Source organism: Centropristis striata, chromosome 5 (assembly GCF_030273125.1).
Source record: "Centropristis striata isolate RG_2023a ecotype Rhode Island chromosome 5, C.striata_1.0, whole genome shotgun sequence".
In the NCBI taxonomy this organism is placed as follows: Eukaryota; Metazoa; Chordata; class Actinopteri; order Perciformes; family Serranidae; genus Centropristis; species Centropristis striata.
Genome location: NC_081521.1, coordinates 41,242,906 through 41,263,741, shown reverse-complemented (window position 1 = coordinate 41,263,741; position 20,836 = coordinate 41,242,906). Strand labels below are relative to the sequence as shown.

General features: G+C 38.7%; 1 protein-coding gene across 2 annotated transcripts in view; it reads right to left on the bottom strand.

The window, feature by feature from the left end:
* The window catches only part of brpf1 (bromodomain and PHD finger containing, 1), a 30,785-nt gene that overhangs the window by 5,538 nt on the left and 4,411 nt on the right, over positions 1–20,836 (bottom strand). For both annotated transcript variants that reach the window (XM_059333876.1, XM_059333877.1), the window contains exons 3-13: positions 20,202–20,391; positions 19,163–19,450; positions 17,252–17,769; positions 15,917–16,106; positions 15,071–15,202; positions 13,705–13,833; positions 11,855–12,347; positions 5,952–6,260; positions 3,796–4,074; positions 2,499–2,646; positions 678–808 (exon numbers count right to left, since the gene is read on the bottom strand). In XM_059333876.1, coding sequence (XP_059189859.1) covers positions 678–808; positions 2,499–2,646; positions 3,796–4,074; positions 5,952–6,260; positions 11,855–12,347; positions 13,705–13,833; positions 15,071–15,202; positions 15,917–16,106; positions 17,252–17,769; positions 19,163–19,450; positions 20,202–20,391 — 2,807 coding nt within the window. The remainder of the gene's footprint in view (positions 1–677; positions 809–2,498; positions 2,647–3,795; positions 4,075–5,951; positions 6,261–11,854; positions 12,348–13,704; positions 13,834–15,070; positions 15,203–15,916; positions 16,107–17,251; positions 17,770–19,162; positions 19,451–20,201; positions 20,392–20,836) is intronic.

Genomic DNA, 20,836 nt, shown 5'->3' with positions numbered 1-20,836 from the left:
ACAACTTAACTCTATGGAGTCTTGGGCTATTTTGTCCATTTTTGAATTCTTTTCATGTCTTTGTAAGTCATTTTGTGTCTTTTTTTAGTCATTTTGTGTCTTTTTTTGGTCATTTTGTGTCTTTTTTTAGTCCTTTAGTCCAACATAAAATGTGATTTTGAATCTTTTTTTTACTTTCAAAACACTATCATGCTCAATAAAGAATTTTAAATGTTGCAAATGTGCATTAATTTCAGAGTACACTGAGACATTAAACTGCATCATTTTCAATTAAATTCTGGAAAAGTTGGTGTGTTCTAAAACTTTTGACCAGTAGTGTATATATGTATATATATATATATATATATGAATATATATATATATATATATATATATAATATATATATATCTTTCCATGGATTCTCTTCCCACCACAGTTTAAAAAAAGCACACAGAAAAGAGTCAGAGGGCAACCTTTAAGAAATGTCAGATCATTTTGATTACTGGTACTCAAACACTGAGTCAGATCTTATCAGACCAAATAAATGCTGACTGTGAACTAATCAGGGTGGTTACAGGCTCAGACATATTGCAGCTTGACTGTACTGAATAACCATTTCCATTAACATTCAACTCATTCTGAGAAGACACTCTTCTCTGTCTGCGTCTACATAAATAGCAAGTGAAAGTATGCTTACAATGTGAAACGCTCCGCGATCCTCCGACTGAGTAGGAATCATTCTCGGTGCCCGACGTCTCCTCGCTGCTGTCCTCCTGGAAGGCAGAGCGAGAGAACGTCTTCCCTCTGCCCTGCTTGGAAGGAGTCGTACTGAGAAAGAAGAGGCACAGGACAGATCCATTACACTTTGAAACTTGTGTTTAGACCTTATCACCATAGAATACAGCTTACCATAGTTAGTAGTTGCCATACTAACTGTTGCTGAGGAACTCCCTATTTTATCTTGTTGCTTTGTCTTTGTATCAGTTTAGAGCTCATTAAAACACTAAATGTTAAACCACAGCATAAAAGCCAGAATACCCCTGACATGACACTAATGCTACAACATATCTGGAAGCACTTGAAAGGAATAGTTTGACACTGTTTTACTTCCTGTGAGTCAGAGGAGAGATTTTAAGATCTTACTGCTGGTCTACAAAGCTCTGAATGGTCTGCTTGATCTGCTCCCTCTCTACGAAGCATCCAGACCCCTGAGGCCAGGGGTGTCAAACTCAAATACACAATGGGCCAAAATTTCAAACTTTAATAAACCTTTTAATATATACCAAACATGTTTTGCTTTAACATTAAATATGGAACCAGCAACGCTTATAAACATACAATATATAACTAAATAGTGCAGACATGCAAAATCAAATTTCAAATAAAAAACACATCAATGTCATTAATTTATTAAATAAAAAATAAATAAAAATCGTATGCCTCTTTTCTATTTGCATTTTTTTGATTACATAATCACCTTGTACTGACTAATTCCTAAAAGAAGTCTAGTACTGGTTGCTAATAAAGATGATTTAGTTTAGACGTGCGCCCAGTGCGCTCCGAACATATAAAAAACAAAGTGCAATAATGTTTACAAAATATCTCGCTGATTTATTTTTCCCGTCATACAGCGGCAATGACTTTAACTCAAAATATACACATGTAACGAAAACAACAAACCGAATTGTTCCTTATATCAAAGACCAAAATACTAATACATACTAGGCACAAACTGGCCATAAACAGGGCATAAACTGGGCACAAACTGGCCATAAACTGGGCATAAACTGGGCACAAACTGGGCATAAACTGGGCATAAACTGGGCATAAACTGGGCACAAACTGGGCACAAACTGGGCATAAACTGGGCATAAACTGGGCACAAACTGGGCATAAACTGGGCACAAACTGGGCATAAACAGGGCACAAACTGGGCATAAACTGGGCATAAACTGGGCACAAACTGGGCATAAACTGGGCATAAACTGGGCACAAACTGGGCATAAACTGGGCACAAACTGGGCATAAACTGGGCACAAACTGGGCATAAACTGGGCACAAACTGGGCATAAACAGGGCATAAACTGGGCATAAACTGGGAATAAACTGGGCATAAACTGGGCACAAACTGGGCACAAACTGGGCATAAACTGGTCATAAACTGGGCACAAACTGGGCATAAACTGGGCATAAACTGGGCATAAACTGGGCACAAACTGGGCATAAACTGGGCACAAACTGGGCACAAACTGGGCACAAACTGGGCACAAACTGGGCACAAACTGGGCATAAACTGGGCATAAACTGGGCACAAACTGGGAATAAACTGGGCACAAACTGGGCACAGTCGAAAACTGTTTGCTTCCCAAATCAGCAACCCCGGTGTCTGGGTTTCCCAGGTTAAATGGCCCAACCCAGCTGACCCGAGGTCAGCTGAGCCACACAGCAAACACAGCTCCCCCCAGTGGCATGGAGCCAAATTACATGAAATACAAAAATGAATATGGCTCATACACACCTGGTTCTGTCAGAAGCTGCACTGCTGCTGCTGCTGGTTGTGGACTCTGAGTCGGAGCTGGAACGAGGCAGACGAGACTCACTTCTGTACACGCGGAAGCTCTCGGTTACAGGCTGGTTTCCTCCATCAAAACCGTTACTTGGCAAACCTGAGGGAAAGCCAAAAGAGTCCAGTGAGTGGAGGTGATGCTAAAATGGCATGTTAATGTTTATTGTGCATTGGTCTGCTGCAAGGTTATAATAGTTTTGGATTTTTCATTAGTTTTAGTTTTAATTTCGTTGTGAATTTTTGTCTTCAAATTCAGTTAGTTTTAGTTAGTTTTTAGAGTGAGTTTTCTAGTTTTAGTTTAGTTTTTAGTTTTTGAAAATGCTTAGTTTTAGTTTAGTTTTTATTAGTTTTCGTTTTTTTGTAATGGGCTATGTGTTGGATGCCAGATTAAAAGAGGTCATAATAAATGTTTCCTTTATTTCCTTTGGTTTATCATCTCAGCCCCAATAAGGTTATTAACTGTTTTGTATTTTGGTTCTAGTGTAAACATCCCAGTCTCAGTAAACATATTCACCATGTGTTGCATGTTCTAATAGAAACACTGAATTATGAATGAAAAAAGTTGACAAAAACGAAAACTAAGGACATTTTCACTATAATTTTAGTTAGTTTTAGTTAGTTTTGTACCCACACAATACAGTTTCAGTCAGTTATTGTTTTTTTAAAAACTCTAGTTTTTATTTTTATTTCAGTTAACGAAAATGTTTTTTCAATTCTAGTTTTCGTTATTTTGTTAGTTTTAGTTAACTACACTGTAAGACTTTGCTGTAAATTTACAGTCAAATTCTAACAGTAACTTGCTGTATTATGATTATACAGCATATTGCTGTGAAAACAATGCATTGTGGGAGTTATCATGATTGCTCAGGCATTCCAACGGTTTCTTTTGACTTTTTTTGATTTTTACAGGAATTTACTGTTTTCAACTGAGCATGTAGGGAAAATAAAGCCGTTATTTTTGATATTTTTGTCTGGGCTGAAATAATCACAATGTGTTGTTTTTCCAGTAAGCCTAATATAGAGTTTAAATGGATTAGTTATAACATAATTTAGAGTTAAACATTTAAACATCACACTATTTTTTTTCTTCGTTACGAGACAGTTTGTCAGTAAACGGACCTGTATTTCTATAATGCAGTAGAGGTACTGTAAGTTTTAAAGTAACTTACTGGTGAAAGTGCTGCCAGTAATTTACTGTAATTTTACAGTAAAAAGTTTTACAGTGTATAATAAACTTGGTGTGCTGTACCTGGGAGCAGGTCGTCGTTATCGCTGTCGCTGTCGGAGCTGGAGCTGCTGCGGGGGCTGCGGGGCCTCTTCCTCTGCCTGTTTGGGGACAGCAGGGGAAGCTGAGGGGGTCCGATGGGGCTTTGGCCCAGCCCCGCCCCGGCGTAGCCAGCATCCCTGTTCTTCGGGGGCCGTCCTGGCCTTTTGGGGGGTCCGGCCATTTTTTGGTTCTTCTTGGAAAAGAGGACGGACGTTCGACGGCCCACCTCTGGAGCCAGGGCAGACGAGGACACGCTCAGATCTTGAAGAGGAGAGAGGTTTCTACGTTAAAATGCCAGCACATTTTTTAAAATGTTTCATGTATTTTTAATAGGGTTGTCAAAAGTATCGATACTCAAAAAAGTATCGATACAAGATCTTTGTAGACAGTGAATTAACACATTGAGCATGGATTAATTGTACCTGTCTTGGACCTCTTATGTACTTATTTTTATTTTATTGTTTTATTTATTTATTTTTATTTATGTTTTATTATAAGATTGTGTATCTTAATCTTGCCCCTTTTTTCCTTTTTTTTTTTTTTCCCCTTTTCTTAATTGGTTGCTAGTGTGGTCTTGTAAAAAAATTTAAAAACTCAATAAAAGTTGAATCATAAAAAAAAAAAAAAAAAAGTATCGATACTCAAAAAAGTATCGATACTAAAACGTTGTATCTGGATACGATACTCATTTTCAAAAGTATCGATACCTAGCCAAGGAATGAACACTTAAGTTATTTTTTTAATCAAGCTTGCCTAATATTGTGCACAGCATACAACCTTAAAATATTCTTCTAATTGTTATTGTTTATTGTATTTATTTATTTTTTGCACTACCTCAGACCTGAAGCTTGTTATCATAGTTGCAGTTTCTTTTTGCACAACTGTTATATATATTATATTACTATTATAAATATTTAACCTGTGGTTCTGTTAGTTTTTACATGTTGCATTTTTTTGTTAACCCTCTATGGTACGCATTGTGATGTCAGTTAGGAAATGAGTGTTGTTGTTTTTTTGTCTTAAAATAGACTAAATAAACATAATCTGAAGAAATTTTATAATTTTTTTTGGGAAGTTTTTGGGGTTTGTTGCCCGTAGGCAACATTGTACCATAACAGTGCACAAGTGCAAGTGAAAAAGAAAGTTTTTTGAATTAATTTTAACATCATTTATTTAATAAACATGTGTAAAAGAGTCACTTCAACAGGGTCCAATGCATAACATTTTAAATTTAAAAACACTGTAAAACAAACTTTTTTTAACTGGTTTCTTGCAAAAACATGCATTGTAGAAATCTGACAGGCCAGAAATGGTTATGTTGTCTGAGGGCAACACCGTACCATAGGGCAGCTATTCTCAACCTTGGGGTCGGGACCCCAATTGGGGTCGCGAGAGGATTTCTGGGGGTCGCCAAATCATTTTGGAAGTCAGCTCTGTCTCCACTGTGTTAAAGTGTTCATGTGTTAATGTGTATTAGTCTTTATGGTCATTTTGTGCCTTTTTTTGGTCAAATTGTGTCTTTTTTAGTAATTTTGTGTCTTTTGGTCATTTTGTTTCTTTTTTGGGTCATTTTGTGTCTTTTTTTGGTCATTTTGTGGTGATTTTGTGTCTTTTTTGGTCATTTTGTTTCCTTTTTTTGGTCATTTTGTGTCTTTTTTTTGGTCATTTTGTTTCCTTTTTTGGTCATTTTGTTTCCTTTTTTGGTCATTTTGTGTCTTTTTTGGTCAATTTGTGTCTTTTTGGATCATTTTGTGGTCATTTTGTGTCTTTTTTGGTCAATTTGTGTCTTTTTGGATCATTTTGTGGTCATTTTGTGTCTTTTTTGGTCATTTTGTTTCCTTTTTTTGGTCATTTTGTTTCTTTTTTGGGTGATCTGAACTGTGCATGTGAAATTCTGTTCAGTGAGTGGGGGTCGCGGACAACATGCATGTTAAATTGGGGGTCGCGACTCAAAAAGGTTGAGAACTACTGCCATAGAGGGTTAACAAAAATATTTCTGTTAAATTTTGGGGTCTTTGTTTTTATCCTGGTGGTATCGAAAATGGTACCGAGCATCGAATATTTTCCTGAGTATCGGTATCGAGTTGAACATTTTAGTATGGTGACAACCCTAATTTTTTCCATCTTCCTAGACAAACCTTTTCCACCAATCTCCTGGCTGCTGCTCTCTCCTCCCTCGTCGTGGTGTCCTGAAGAAGATGGATGATGCGGGAGGGAAGACCCCCGGTCTCCTCCTCCAGCAGACTCACGGCCCCCCATACCGGAGCCCCCCTCCCGCTGGTGCGCTAGCTTCCTCTTGATGACGCTGATCTCCTTCCTCAGAGCTTTGGCTCTGCGGGACTGACCGATGCTGTGCTTCCCTGAGCTGACCTCGTCCAGACGCGCCTGCAGGTAATGCAGCTGCTCCTCCAGCGGTAAACGCCGCCGGTTCTCTGGCAGCAGCAGGTCTGAGAGAGGAGAGACAGGCTGGTAAACTCCTTCAGAGGAACAAAAAGTCAATTACTATGAAGGAAGTTAACCCATAGACGCCGGGAAAGCATTATCGCATTTCTACCATTAAAACCGGGAGCGCTGTTGCGTCACTCTACCATTAAGGCCGGGACAGCGGATACGTCATTTTGTAGTATTTGTATTTTTTTCCACCTATTTTCGGTCTCTTGGCCAATGAAATGCATCAGAACATGATCAGAATACATGCGGGAGTGTCGCAATGCATCATGGGACTTTTCCAGAACTTTGAAATCATGGAGGAAGACGACTATAGCGGAGGCATATCTGTATATATATATATATATATCTATAGCGGAGGAGCTCAGCAGGAAGTGACGGGAGAGATCTGATGAAAACAGCACCGATGATTTTATTGCTGATCTGGACTTTGAACCCTCGGAACCAATCGACCGGCATTTATGGATGAGGAATATGTTTTTAGACGACATATTTTCACCGAAGAACAGACAGATTTGTGGCCATCTGGAGATAATAATAATATTATTAATAATATATTAATAATAATAATAATAATAATTGATTGTGGTGATGATATAAGAAATCATGACTGTTTATGTCTTATATTACTTTATGCGTCGTTGAGTACCCTGAAAAGTGCAATATATAAAATGCATTATTATTATTTATTATTATTATTATTATTATGATATATATATATATATTTTTTTATTACAGTAGGCTAATGAGAACTATGTCTTGTTCTTCCAATGGTCATATCATGTTAGCATCTTGCTAATGGGCATGTATTAGTATTATGCATAGGATTTTTTATTCAGTCAAATGTAACATTTGCGAGTTTGTTGATTTTTTAAAAAACTTTATTGAAGGTTTGGAAAAATAAACTCAACGTCGTATGAAAGCCACGGGTATAAGCTCTCAAATACTTTTTGAATTTCATTTCTATCTGCTACAGAGGCTGAAAAATCTATTATTTAGTAGGTGTTGAATTTCCAGAAAAACTTCAGGTTTTAGGGGGTCGTTTGAAAATCGCCCAGAGGTTTTACAGACATTTTTTTCCAGGCGCTTTAGGCCTTAATGGGTTAAAGGGAGAGATGTGAGCTGTTTCCTGTTGAACAACATGTTTGGCAGAAATCCTGTGCTATTAGACATTATCTGACAACATTATGATATTTTGTGTAATACAGCTACATACTGGTGCTGTACCTAATGTCTGCAAGAGTCATCGAGCTCAATCTGTGGGTGTTCAAAAAGTAATTCTATTAATATATCATATGTGTGCACATGTGAGAAGTAGTGTTGTTTTGTTAACAAAAACTATGACTAAATATCTTCTTCCACAAACTTTGTTTGATGACTAAGACATTAAAGTTGAGGAAGCAGCACCGACGTCATTTAGCGACTCTATACAAAATGCGATATTGACGGAAAAAAAAAGACTAAAATGTAGTTAAAAAGAACTAGATAAGACTTCTTTTTTCAATTCAGCAGTTTCATTTCCTGTGCTGCACGTGCTGCATATCAGAACGCCAGCGGCAGCACGCCAGGAGCATTAGTGATGCGCAGGTCGACCCGTGGCCACAACCCGGGCGGAAAGTGACGGAGCAATGTCTTGAGGAAGTGATTAATAACTTACAAAACCATTACGAACACTAGTCCACTTTCCACCTTTTCTTTCCCTCTCTCTGACTCTCTCTGTCACACAAACACACACCCACAGCCTGCACCGCAGCGCTCAGAACTTGTTTCAGTCCTCGTTATCGGCCCAGTTGTTCACTTGCGTTTGATGAAAATAAATATGCAATTTACAACAAGTTCCATTTCTGGATGTTTTTCTAAAATTGATAGTATCAGAACACAAAGTCGCATTCTTAGTCATTCATCCTGTGGTTTACATCAGATAATGATGAGACGAAATGTCAAAATGAACCAGACTGACTGATGTATTTTGATAAATTGTGCAGCCCTACAATGCCACCATCTAAGTTTAGCCTAAAGAAATTAAGGGAAAGCAGCTATTTGGCCCATTACATTTAGTTTATACAATATCTAGAAGAATTTTAAAAGCTCAGTAATTAACACACTGTAACCATTTTTTTCTGCTGAAAATGACACTTTTAACAGTTCAGTTTTTCTGAAAATGACACTTTTAACAGTTCAGTTTTTCAGGAAGTTACATGCTGGAACAGTTTCTGAATCGGGCCCCAGGCCAGTTGTTCACTTGTGTTTGTTAACATAAATATGCAATTAACAAAAAGTTCTGGATGTTTTTCTAAAATTGATAGTATCAGAACACAAAGCCGCATTCTTAGTCATTCATCCTGTGGTTTACATCAGATAATGTTGAGACTAAAGGTCAAAATTATCTGTTTGGATAAACCAGACTGACTGATAAATAAATATAAATACATATTTAACTGATTTATATTGGTTGTGATTTATTCAGCCATAACTACACTTTGCATAGCTGTGACAAACCTTTCTGTATATACTTATCTTCACTATTTTATTTCTAATTATTCCTATTTAAGTCTTTTATTCCTCATTTTTGTGTTGACTAAAATGTCATGACCTTAAATTGACAAAACCAACTAAAATATTTACTGTTTCCTTTGAAGGAACAAAAACAGGATGAGGTTGACACCAAACATGATAAAAACTACCAAGGACATTGGACACAGGTCTAAGAGGAAGATTAAATAAATAAAAAAATACAATTCCCAACAAATCACTTCATCTAGTAACAAAGATGGATCTCTGTTTTTATACAAAAAAGTAATAATGTAAGCAACCCACTGTACACAAGCAACAAGGATTTGTGATGTTTCTAACAACTGAATTAAATGATTGTCATGTGCCATCTATTGGTCAAGACGCGTCACTACACCAAAGACATTTTTTCTCTTCATTGTATTTGTATTCAGCATCTTAGGCCCCGTTCACATGAGGACGGTCTGAACAGAAGACGCAAAAGTGGCGTCGCGTCTTCACTTTTTATTCCTCGTTTAGACGAGCGTTTTCAGGAGGAAATCTGCTGCATACGGTGACGCAAAAGTGTGTGAAATGTGATTGTATGCAGCCAGGCGGCATCACTTAAAGCCATAAGAGCATCTTTGGGCATGCAGAAGTTTTCACGCCACACATTTTCATCAGCTACTCCTTCCACAAAGTTCTCCACCATCACTAGATCTTCCAGGTCTCCTCCAAAGCCGTCTGACTGGTTTTTGGCCATTTTGCATCTTCAATTCTGTCAATTTGTGTTTTTTCTTTGGTTATTTTGCATCTTTTTCGGTCATTTAGTGTCTTTTTTGCTCATTTTGTGTCTCTTTTTTTGCTTATTTTGCGTCTTTTTGTGGTCAATTTTTGTCTTTGGCCATTTTGTGTATTTTTTTTGTCATTTTGTGTCTTTTTTTTGGCTATTTTGCATCTTTTTTTTGTCCATTTGTGTCTTTTTTGTCAATTTGTGTCTGTTTGTGGTCAATTTGTGTCTTTTTTTGTCATTTTGTGTCCATTACTGACTCCTTCCACAAAGTTCTCCTCCATCACTAGATCTCCCAGGTCTCGTTCACAGCCGTCTGGCTCCTCCCACCAATCGCTGCATCCAGAATGTGATGGAGGTAATTCCAGATCCTTCTCTGTTCACTAATACTATCTGTACATATCCTGGACATTTGGTGGAAAGACTCCTGTAAGTTTATTAGAGCTGCCAGAGCAGCTTGAAGGTCCCACCATGGAAATAATCCCACGTTTCTTTATTTCCTGTCCTGGAGCATGTATGTGACGTAAACACATACGTGACGTGAGCAGATCAGATCAGAGTTTTGTGTCTTGTCAGTGTAGACGACACGCTACGGAGGAGAGGATTACACTTTTACACTTTGGAGGGTGGTTTCAGATTTTTGGTCTTTAAGCCCCCAAAACGCCGTCACCGTCTAAACGAAAGGCACTTCACATAAAATATTTTGTCGTTTTTACCCGCGAGCGTCCTGGTGTGAACGGGGCCTGAGTCGACATAATAGCAGGACAGTGTATTACTGTTCCAGCGATCAACGCTTGTGACAAGGAAGGTATTGTAACTGATATTTGATCACTGAAAGGAAATAAAATATCTCTTATACCTTCACCGCCCAAGTATTAATTTTCCTCTAGCTTCTAGCCTGCCAAATGTTTCTGAATGATAAGAGCGTGTCATTTTAGAACATATTGTCTTGTCTCCAAATGAAAGGTATCAACTGGCCACTAAAATGTGGCTGGACGACATACAGTAGAAGCTCTCTTTGCCAAGGAGGAATCATCTGAAATATTTTGCCTCTCACCTATTTTTTCCCTTGTGAAAGAGGTCACACACTGAGAGACAGAGAGTGACACGCAGCTGTTGGTTGTTTTGTTTTTATTTCTATTTTATTTTTTCTTCTTTTTTTGCTGGGACAGTTAGATTGTATAAATCATATGTTGATTGTAATTCAATGATTGTAAATATTGCTTTCTTTTGTTGTTATTAGTTTTTCTTTTCTTTTAAAATGAATAACAGAATTATAATAATTTATTGTAAATATTGCTTTCCTTATCTTGTTTTTCTGATGCTTGCTTTGCCAATATACAGCCATGGCCAAAAATATTGGCACCCCTGCACTTCTGTCAGATAATGCACCATTTCTCCCAGAAAATTGTTGCAATTGCAAATGCTTTGTTATTCACATGTTTATTGCTTTTGTTTGCATTGGAACAACACAAGAAAAGCAGAGAAAAAAAAGCCAAATCTGATCATTCCACACAGAACTCCAAAAATGGACTGGACAAAATTATTGGCACCCTCATCTTAATATTTGGTAGCACACCCTTTGGAAAAAATAACTGAAATCAATCATTTCCTGTAACCATCAATGAGTTTCTTACACCTTTCTACTGGGATTTTCACCTTTCTACTGCAATTTTCCCTCTTCTGCTGTTTTAAGATCTCTCCACAAGTCTTCTATATATTCTATAATTTAGATCTGGACTCATTTCTGGACACTTCAGAAGTCTCCAGAGCTTATCTTTAACCATTTCTGGGTGCTTTTGAAGTGTGCTTTGGGTCATTAACCTGCTGGAAGACCCCTGACCTCTGACGGAGACCCAGCTTTCTGACCCTGGGCCCTACATTGCGCCCCAAAATTCTTTGGTAGTCTTCAGATTTCATGATGTCATGCACACAGTCAAGGCATCCAGTGCCAGAAGCAGCAAAGCAACCCCCAAAACATCTGTGAACCTCTACTATGTTTGACCGTAGGGACCATGATCTTTTCTTTGAAGGCCTCATCTTTTCATTTTCTATAAACAGTACAATGTGCTTTACCAAAAAGCTCTACTTTGGTCTCATCTGTCCACAGGACGTTCTCCCAGAATGACAAACAAAAGCAATAAACATGTGAACACCAAAGCATTTGTAATTGCAACAATTGTCCGGGAGAAGCGGTGCATTATCTGGCAGAAGTGCAGAGGTGCCAATATTTTTGGCCATGACTGTTTACATTGTTACGTCATGCCAATAAAGCCAATTGAATTGAATTGAATTGAACTGAGGTTCACTTACCATCTTCATTAGAGGACAATGGCCGGTCTCGTTCTCTGTCTCGGTCTCTGTCCCGGTCTCTGTCTCGATCTCGGTCTCTGTCCCGGTCTCGGTCTCTGTCTCGATCTCTGTCTCGATCTCGGTCCCTGTCTCGGTCCCTGTCTCGCTCACGATCCCTTTCCCGTTCCCGTTCTCGTTCCCGTTCCCTCTCTCGGTCTTCGCGCTGACTGTCTGGACTCGGCTCCCGGGGGAGGTGAAGGCCCGCCTCGTAATCGAAGCCGATCCGCTCAGCGTGTCTCCTGGCCGTCCTCATGACGGCCCCGCCCATCTCCCTGAGCCGCAGGGCGGCGCGGTAGAAGACCGTGTCCTTGGCGTTGTACTTGAGGCAGTTGTTGACAATGAGGCCAAAGTCTGCCTCAAAGGCCTCAAACGTGAGGTAGCGATGGGACTCCAGCAGGTTCCACATGGTCTGGAAGTCCATTGGAGTGTCGATGTGGTCCAGGTAGTCTGGCACCTGAATGGTAGAGGGTCGAGATCAGAAAATGGCATGACCCCAATGTTTTCATAAGCTCTTGTATATCATCACACTGTTAAAATAATCACCTATGTCATTTTTTGTCAAAATTGTTGTTTTTTTTGCCTAAATCATCTCCTCATAGCCACCTATGGTAGAATCTCCTCCATCCTCAGTTGATCACATCATGTGATTTTACCTTTAAGATAATGGCCTATGTCAAGTGTGTGACTTAAGCGGATTTATTATGCCTAAGTCAAAATAAAATGTGACTTAGGCAATTTTTTTAACATGCCTTTGTGACTTCAGCAAGAAATGGTAACACTTTATTTTGAAGGTGTCTACATAAGAGTGACATGAGCATGTCATAAACATGACATGGGATGTGTCATGAACATTAACGACACTTTGAAGTAACATTAATGCTCATGATACATGTCATGTCATGTTTCTGACAGGCTTGTGTGACTCTTATGTAGACACCTTCAAAATAAAGTGTTACCATATCTTGCTTAAGTCACAAAGGCATGTCCAAAAACTTGCCTAAGTCATTTATTTCTCTTAAGTAAAGTTACATAATGTACACACTGTGTTATTACTATGCCAATAGCCGTCCTTTGTTACATCCTTTTTGAATGAAATGATCAATAAATGTCATATCTTATACTTTCGGTGAAGTTTTTTGTGTTTCCTGCAAAACTTGAAAAAATGAGTTAGGCGATTATTTTAACAGGGTGACGATATGTACAGTAATTTTTTTTTATTTCAATGCGGATAAGACCCTGTAAAAGCCAGAGTGGATACGTAATTTTAAAAAGTTGTGCCATGCATTAAATGCCTGGTCAGGATTAGAGCCATTTACGGGAGGCATAAAAGCCAATATTAGTTTTCCACATGCATACAACATTTTTTGGCAAGGATACCACAAATACCATTACAAAAGACTTGTATCAAAGATAATGAGCCAGAATATTAAATAAATAAATGAGAGGAGAGATGAGATGGTGAGATAATTTAATCTAATATTGCAAACAAAAAACAATAATGCAACTAAATCTATATTGTTTTTAAGCAGTGACATATCCCAGACTAAGATCTTTTTTCATAAAAAACAACAGGGACATAATAAAGATAATTATAATTGTAGTTATAAATAAAATGCAAATAGAGAAATATAGAGGTGCAATATATAATTCAACATACATTATGCACCAATTCAAATAAACAGAGGAGACAAGTATAAAAATGTCAATGTGATTTCAAAGATTACATTGATATGAAAAGAGGATAAATATGAAACCTCCTGAGTGTGTGTGTGTGTGTGTGTGTGTGTGTGTGTGTGTGTGTGTGTGTTTACCTCTGCCAGCGGTACGGGCTCAGTGAAGAAGTTATTAATGTCTCTCTCCTGTAGCTGCTCCAGCGTGCTCCTCAGCAGAACCAGGAAGGGAGTCAGCTGCATCTCCAGCGCCATCTGCTGCACTTTGATCTGAACACAGACACAATGTACCCCTGCTGAAATCTAAAAATAACTTTTTAGATAGATAGATAGATTACTGTATTCATCCCTGAAGGGAAATTCAGTTGTCACCGGTATTTGAGTACAATAAAATACAATATAATAAAATACTAAGGTAGAATAAATAAAAACAACAATAGAAAAAACACAGAATAGAACAAGGACACTTAAGAAGTTAAAAAAATGATCAGTTGGTAGGTAAGGTACAGTGGCAAGATGATGGCAATTATACTGATGATATGATGGTAATAATGTTATAGTGACTAGTAGTGGTGTCAACAATAATCAATTCGGCGATGCATCGCAATGCGGGGCATGCACGATTCAGCATCGATGAAGCAAAGTGCCATAATGGATTATGTTTATTTCCTGTCCTCCAGTGGAAAGTTGTGGGGGACAGGGTGGGAATTTCACACTCTGGCCTTGATGCCCTGTGAAAAAATTTTCCATTTACGGCCCAGGAGGCCTTTGAGCCGATGTCAAAGTTCCAGTAAACACAACGCTAACCCGACCCACTCCCTGTCCTTCAGACATGCGCATCAACACATGGCTCATTGAATATTCTACTGAGCCATGTGTTGATGCAGCACAGGTAAGCTAGCGGGACAAGCTGTTTGATATGTTGTGACTGAAGTATGTGGTAGTATTTGACAGAACTTAACATTTACGTTTTTATAGAAAGTACTATTGATAGGTAATTACCATTGTATTTGCCTATTTAAAGTCGACTCCTTAACGTTACATTTTTGCGTCATGAAAACTAGCATAGCTAGCTAGTTGGGATAGCGCTAACGTCTTCCCTAGCTCAGGAACAAGGGCTCCACATTTAGCTGATGTAGATTTCACCTCAGCAGGTTCCTTTTTATGGCAGGAGGAGGCATTTCTCTTTCCTTACTCTTAGATGAACTCAGGCAGGAGATTCATTTTGCCATCTTTTCAAAATATAGCCAATAAAATCTATTGTTATTAGGCCTATCTGACTGCTTGTATTGCCTCATGACTGACGAAAAATGTCCCTTGTTGTGTGCAGTAGAATTGTGATGCATCGCAATGCATCGTAGAATCGAATCGTTACCTGGTGAATCGTAATCGAATCGAATTGTGAGGGCAGTGCCAATGCACACCCCTATAAAATAGAAAAACATTATAGCCTATTGCTACGTGTTTTGATATATCGTGACAGAAATAAAAGTAATTTGTATCTTACTGTCTCCCTTTTGAGTTTTTCCCTCTTGCGGATGAGCTCCACCAGCAGCCTGGCTCTCTCCAGGTCGTGTCTCAGTCTCTGCCACGCCTTCAGCTGCTCCTTCAGCGCCGACTGTTTCTCCTCGCTGTCCCTCTGCAACACCAACACGCACAAACAAACCGGACAGCCAAGTCAGCCAGGAACAGCACGACAGGAACATACATGAAAAAGCATTTTTTATGCATGCCCCTTTTTCTTTTATTTTCTTTCAGAGAATTAAAGTGAAACTCCCTCTTATGTTCGAACTGTTCATAATGTTAATACATAAAAATGTAAAAAAAAATTCGGCCTGGGAAGAAAACTGATGTTGATGTATATCTATGGATACAGAATGAAAATCCTGATGGTTATCTTTTCTATGATTTAGTTTTCTTTTCCTTTCTTTTGGCTTTTCCTATCAGGAACCTGTACATATAAGAGAAATTATGTTTTGCAATGGTGAGCCTAGGTTGTGTTGTGTTTTTTTTTGTATTGTTTTTCCTTACTATAAGTATAAGTATTATTGTTATTGCAATGCATACAGTGTCCTTCATGTTTTGTTTTGGTTCTTGTTTCTTTGTTTTTGTTTTTTTTGTCATACAAAAAACAAAAAATTATGTGAGTATTGGTCCAAGTTTTCTTTTGTGAATGTTGTATTTTTGTACATGTACTGTACTATCAGCGCTCAATAAAAATAAATGTCAAAAAAAAATAAAATTATGTTTTGTTTTTTAAGAAGGGAAAATATCCTATGTTGTATGTAACCTGTTGGCCTCAATAAAGCTAAAAGAAAAGAAAAAGCATTTTTTAAACTATAACACAAGTCACCGGGGGGAGCTGTGATGGCGGTTGTGGTGGGAGCGGGTCGATGTGGCGTTGGGACTGCAGGTGGGTTTGGAGGCGGCGCAGCAGAGGAACACCGTTACGACTTTGCCTCTTCAGGGTCCAGTAGCTGTGGAGTCGCTGCATGAACTGACTCTTCCTGGGAACCGTCAAGTTACTGGTGATTTTGCTCAGCCTGCAGAGAAACAAACACTTCTTTAACCCATTGAAGCCTGGAAAGCGGATACGTTGTTTTGTAGTATTTGTATAAGCTCTCAAATACTTTTTGAATTTCATTTCTATCTGCTACAGAGGCTGAAAAATCTATTATTTAGTAGAAGCGTTGACACTTCTGTTGAATTTCCAGAAAAACTTCAGGTTTTAGGGGCTGATTTTAAAATCGCCCAGAGGTTTTACAGGAAGTTTTAGGCGTCAATGGGTTAACTCTTGAATTACTCGTTATAGTGAAAATGATTTACACTTCTAGAGCAAGCAGAGATAAGAATGAACATAAAAAACACTAAGACAGTCTAGTATGTGATCATTTTAAGTGAACCTGCTTATATTATTATATTAATACATATGGGTTTGTGTAAAAAGCTTACCAGGCATATGTCGTCTCAGAGTAAATAAAGTTAGAGCTGGGCAATTTCTCAAATTTTATATGAAATTATGATTTTGGCATCCATGAAAAGAAGAAAACTGAGGTAAAACGGTTATTGTCCATTCCATTTCACAATGATACTTTTCTTGTCTTATAAATCCAGCTTTCACTTGTTTTAGCTGAATTACTGACTGGATGTTATATGTTGTCGATAGTTTGCCAAAGTACTGAAGGAGTGTTTGTTGCAGTGCACAGTTTTAAAAAAAAGTTTATCAAAAATGTATCAGTAAAACTAAGTTTCTATAAACCAAAAGTTGTGTTAAATAATCGTGAACTCAATATTGACTAAAATAATCGTGATTGTGAAGTTTGCAGCACAAGCAGCTCGGGTTGTCAAAATGCTATCGATACTAAAACGTTGTATCCGGATATGATACTAATTTTCAAAAGTATCGAGTATCTGAAGCTTGTTATCATAGTTGCAGTTTCTTTTTGCACAACTGTTTTTTATTATAAATATTTAACCTGTGGTTCTGTTCATTTTTACATGTTGCTTTTTTCTTGTTAATAAAAATATTTCTGTTAAATTTTGGGGTCTTTGTTTTTATCCTTGTGGTATCCAGAATGGTATCGAATATTTTCCTGAGTATCGGTATCGAGTTGAAAATTTTAGTATCGTGACAACCCTACAAGCAGCTCTACATAGAGTTCAGGTGAAGCAGGAAGTGTGTGTGTACCTGTGAGGCGGGATGCAGGGCACAGACACGACTGGAGCAGCCGCTCTCCTCTCCGCTAAGATCTTCCTCGCTCTCTTCATCTTCAGCCTGGACTTGGCCTTGGCCCTCTTGGCCCGCTCAGAGCTCCAGCCCTTGGAGTCGTCGTCGTGGCCGATGCTGGGCTCGTCATCCTCCTCCAGCTCTCCTTCGCTGTGAGACGAACCCATGCTGGCGCCGCCGACTCCTCCCAGAGGTCGCGCTGATCCCGGGGGCGTGTGGATGTCGCAGTACGCCGTCTTGCGGACGCTGAAAGACGTGCCGTTAGCCCCGGTCTCTCTAACAGGCTCCATCTTCATATAGAGGCCCGCCTGCTGGGCACAGGTGACGTGGAAGGCTGTGTAGCAGTTGGCTTTATGACACTGGATGCAGGCGCCCGAGCCGCGCTGCTTGCAGATGTAGCAGGTGAGCTTCCAGCGTGCAGGAGGAATGTGCTCAATACTGTCGATCGGCTCCAGAAAGACCGTGTTAGCAAAGCAGACCTGAGGAAAGGCAGAAAAATTGACTTTATTGCAGTAAAAGAAGCCAAAATCATGATCAAGCTAACTGTCAATAAGCTGCACAGTTCCAGGCGTAAACTGATCAAGGTTCCAGATGTCAAATCATCAGCGTTATAATCTGGTTATAACCTGTATACAAAGAATAAGGGCCCGGAACTGTGCCAGCGTGTGTCAGTTAACTCTATGGAGTCTGGGGCTGTTTTGTCCATTTTTGGATCCTTTTCATCCTGCCTGTATTCACCACTTAAAAATGTTTAAATGCCATGTTGTATTTTTGAGCCTTCTTTTTGTCATTTTGTGTCTTTTTTAGTCATTTTCTGTCTTTTTGTGTCTGTTCTTAGTCATTTTCTGTCTTTTTGTGTCTTTTTTTAAGTCATTTGGTGTCTTTTTTTTTTGTCATTTGGTGTCTTTTTTTTGGTCATTTGGTGTCTTTTTTTAGTCATTTTCTGTCTTTTTGTGTCTGTTCTTAGTCATTTTCTGTCTTTTTGTCTTTTTGTGTCTGTTCTTAGTCATTTTCTGTCTTTTTGTGTCTGTTCTTAGTCATTTTCTGTCTTTTTGTGTCTGTTCTTAGTCATTTTCTGTCTTTTTTAAAGTCATTTGGTGTCTTTTTTTAGTCATTTTGTGTCTTTTCTGCTTTGTTTTTACTTCTGGTTGTGATTAAGAAGTCATGCTTTGGAGCTTTTGGAGACTCTAGAGCAGGGGTGTCAAACTCAAATACACAATGGGCCAAAATTTAAAACTTGAATAAAATCGCGGGCCAACATTGAACAAATCAACCTTTTAATATATACCAAACATGTTTTGCTTTAACATTAAATATGGAACCAGCAACGCTTATAAACATACAATATATAACTAAATAGTGCAGACATGCAAAATCAAATTTCAAATAAAAACCACATCAATGTCATTAATTTATTAAATAAAAAATAAATAAAAATCGTATGCCTCTTTTCTATTTGCATCCTTCTGATTTTAATATCAAAATAAAGTTTTTCAACAGGTTAATACATTTAAAAATAAAATAACAATAATAAATCTAGTATTAGCGGTAAATGCGGCGTATAATACCGGCGGGTCAGCTTTTATAGTACAATAATAATATAATAATTTGGTATTGCCCAAATAAAATTACACTGCGAGCCAAATTTGGCCCGTGGGCCAGAGTTTGACACCCCTGCTCCAGAGGATTAATACGGTTAAATCCTTATGCTTCCACTGGAACATGAAAGCAACTTTGGGTCTAAAAGAAAAAAAATACTAATACTGAGCGCTGTGTGCAGCACAGATACGCACAACACAATGCAGAGCACGTCAATATCTGCAAGATTGCCTCGTTGTGATGAATAATACATGTGTTGGTGTGTGGATTTACCTCTGGGATCCACAGGGCGCACACTACATGAGCCCAGCGTGCATCGTCTGTCTGTTTGAAAGCTCCTCCCTTGTTGGGACACAGAGCACAGTCCACCGCTCGACTTGGCGACTGCAGGCAGCGGCGACATAACCACTGGCCCTCTGGGATGTAGGGGACACCGTAGCACTCCTGGTGCACCGCCAGGTTACACATGTCGCAGAACAGGATCACATTGCTGTTCTGACACTCTCCATCGTTACAGATGCAGCAGACAGCATCTTCATCGATCAGGGTGCTGGGGTCAGCCTGGGATAAAGAAGAGACCAGAGTTGGATGTATTCTAGAAATGTTTGTGTTTACGTATTTTTCCCTCAGCTGCCAATAGTCAGGCGGCTTAGATAAATAAAGGGGACACGCTGGACAAAAGCACCACATTTTTTCCACCTGCTCTCTATCACCATAGGTTTCAATTTTTGGTAGGAGCCACTTCATCAAGATGGCCGATCCGAGATGGCACCCATATAAAGTCTATGAGAACCAATACATCTTCCAAGCCACTCAGAAGGTCAATCTTGGTGTCAAAATCTACATTTTCTGGGTCAAGGGATCATTTAAAGCTGTTGAGAATATCACTAGATGATTATTTGATTAAATAGAAATGTTCATTTTCACCCAGACTGGAAGGCAACTCGCTTCAAGTGCTGCAGCAGAGAATCCTGAGCTGAAAATGTTTAGAATTATGTAAATACATGGCCAAAATGAACATATCTATTTGATCATCTAGTGATATTCTCAGTAGCTTTAAATTATTCTTTGACCCAGAAAATGTATTTTTTGACACTAAGATTGACCTTCTAAGTGGCTTAGAAGATATACTGGTTCTCATAGATTTTATATGGCTGCCATCTCCGATCTGCAATCTTGATGAAGTGGCTCCTACCAAAAATTGAAACCTATAGTGATAGAGAGCATGTGGAAAAAATGTGGTGCTTTTGTCCGACGTGTCCCCTTTCTTCCCAAATCTGTTCCTAAGCCGCCGGACTAATAGTCCAGGTACCTTGTTATGGCTCTCAAAGTAGGACTCTTTCTCCAAGCGGTCCATGAGGTACTCAAAGACCTCCTGAGGGATGGGCGTCACGCCGTCTCGCCGCCGCTTGTCATTCATGATGTCCAGCCAGATGTAGTCTTCCTCATCAATGTCGTACTCTACCTCCTCATCAAGCTCCTCCACAGACTTATCAATGTACCTGAACACCAGAGTAGGAAATATGTTTATATTATTACATAATAATTGTAAAATAGAAAATAAAAAACAGTAAAATTCACAGGGAGTTTAATCATTATGCACAACTACCTGGGTCCTTGGTAAAACAGTCCCACACCTGACAAACAGTGTTATGACACCATCTTTAAATTACCAAAGTATTTTTTCCGTTAACATATTCTAGTAATAAATAGGTATATAGGTATTATATTGATGCATATCAGAAACATGTACATTGGGCCCCAACTTCAACTTTCTGTAGAAAGAGGAAATAACGACAAACTGACTGTGTAAATATGTGCTTCAAATATTCATGACTCACCAAATTTCTGTATAAAAGAGAAGCCTTATAAATGCTGGAGAAGTTGGTAACCATATTCATATATTCTGGACATGCCCTAAACTGAAAAACATCTGGGATGAGGTTT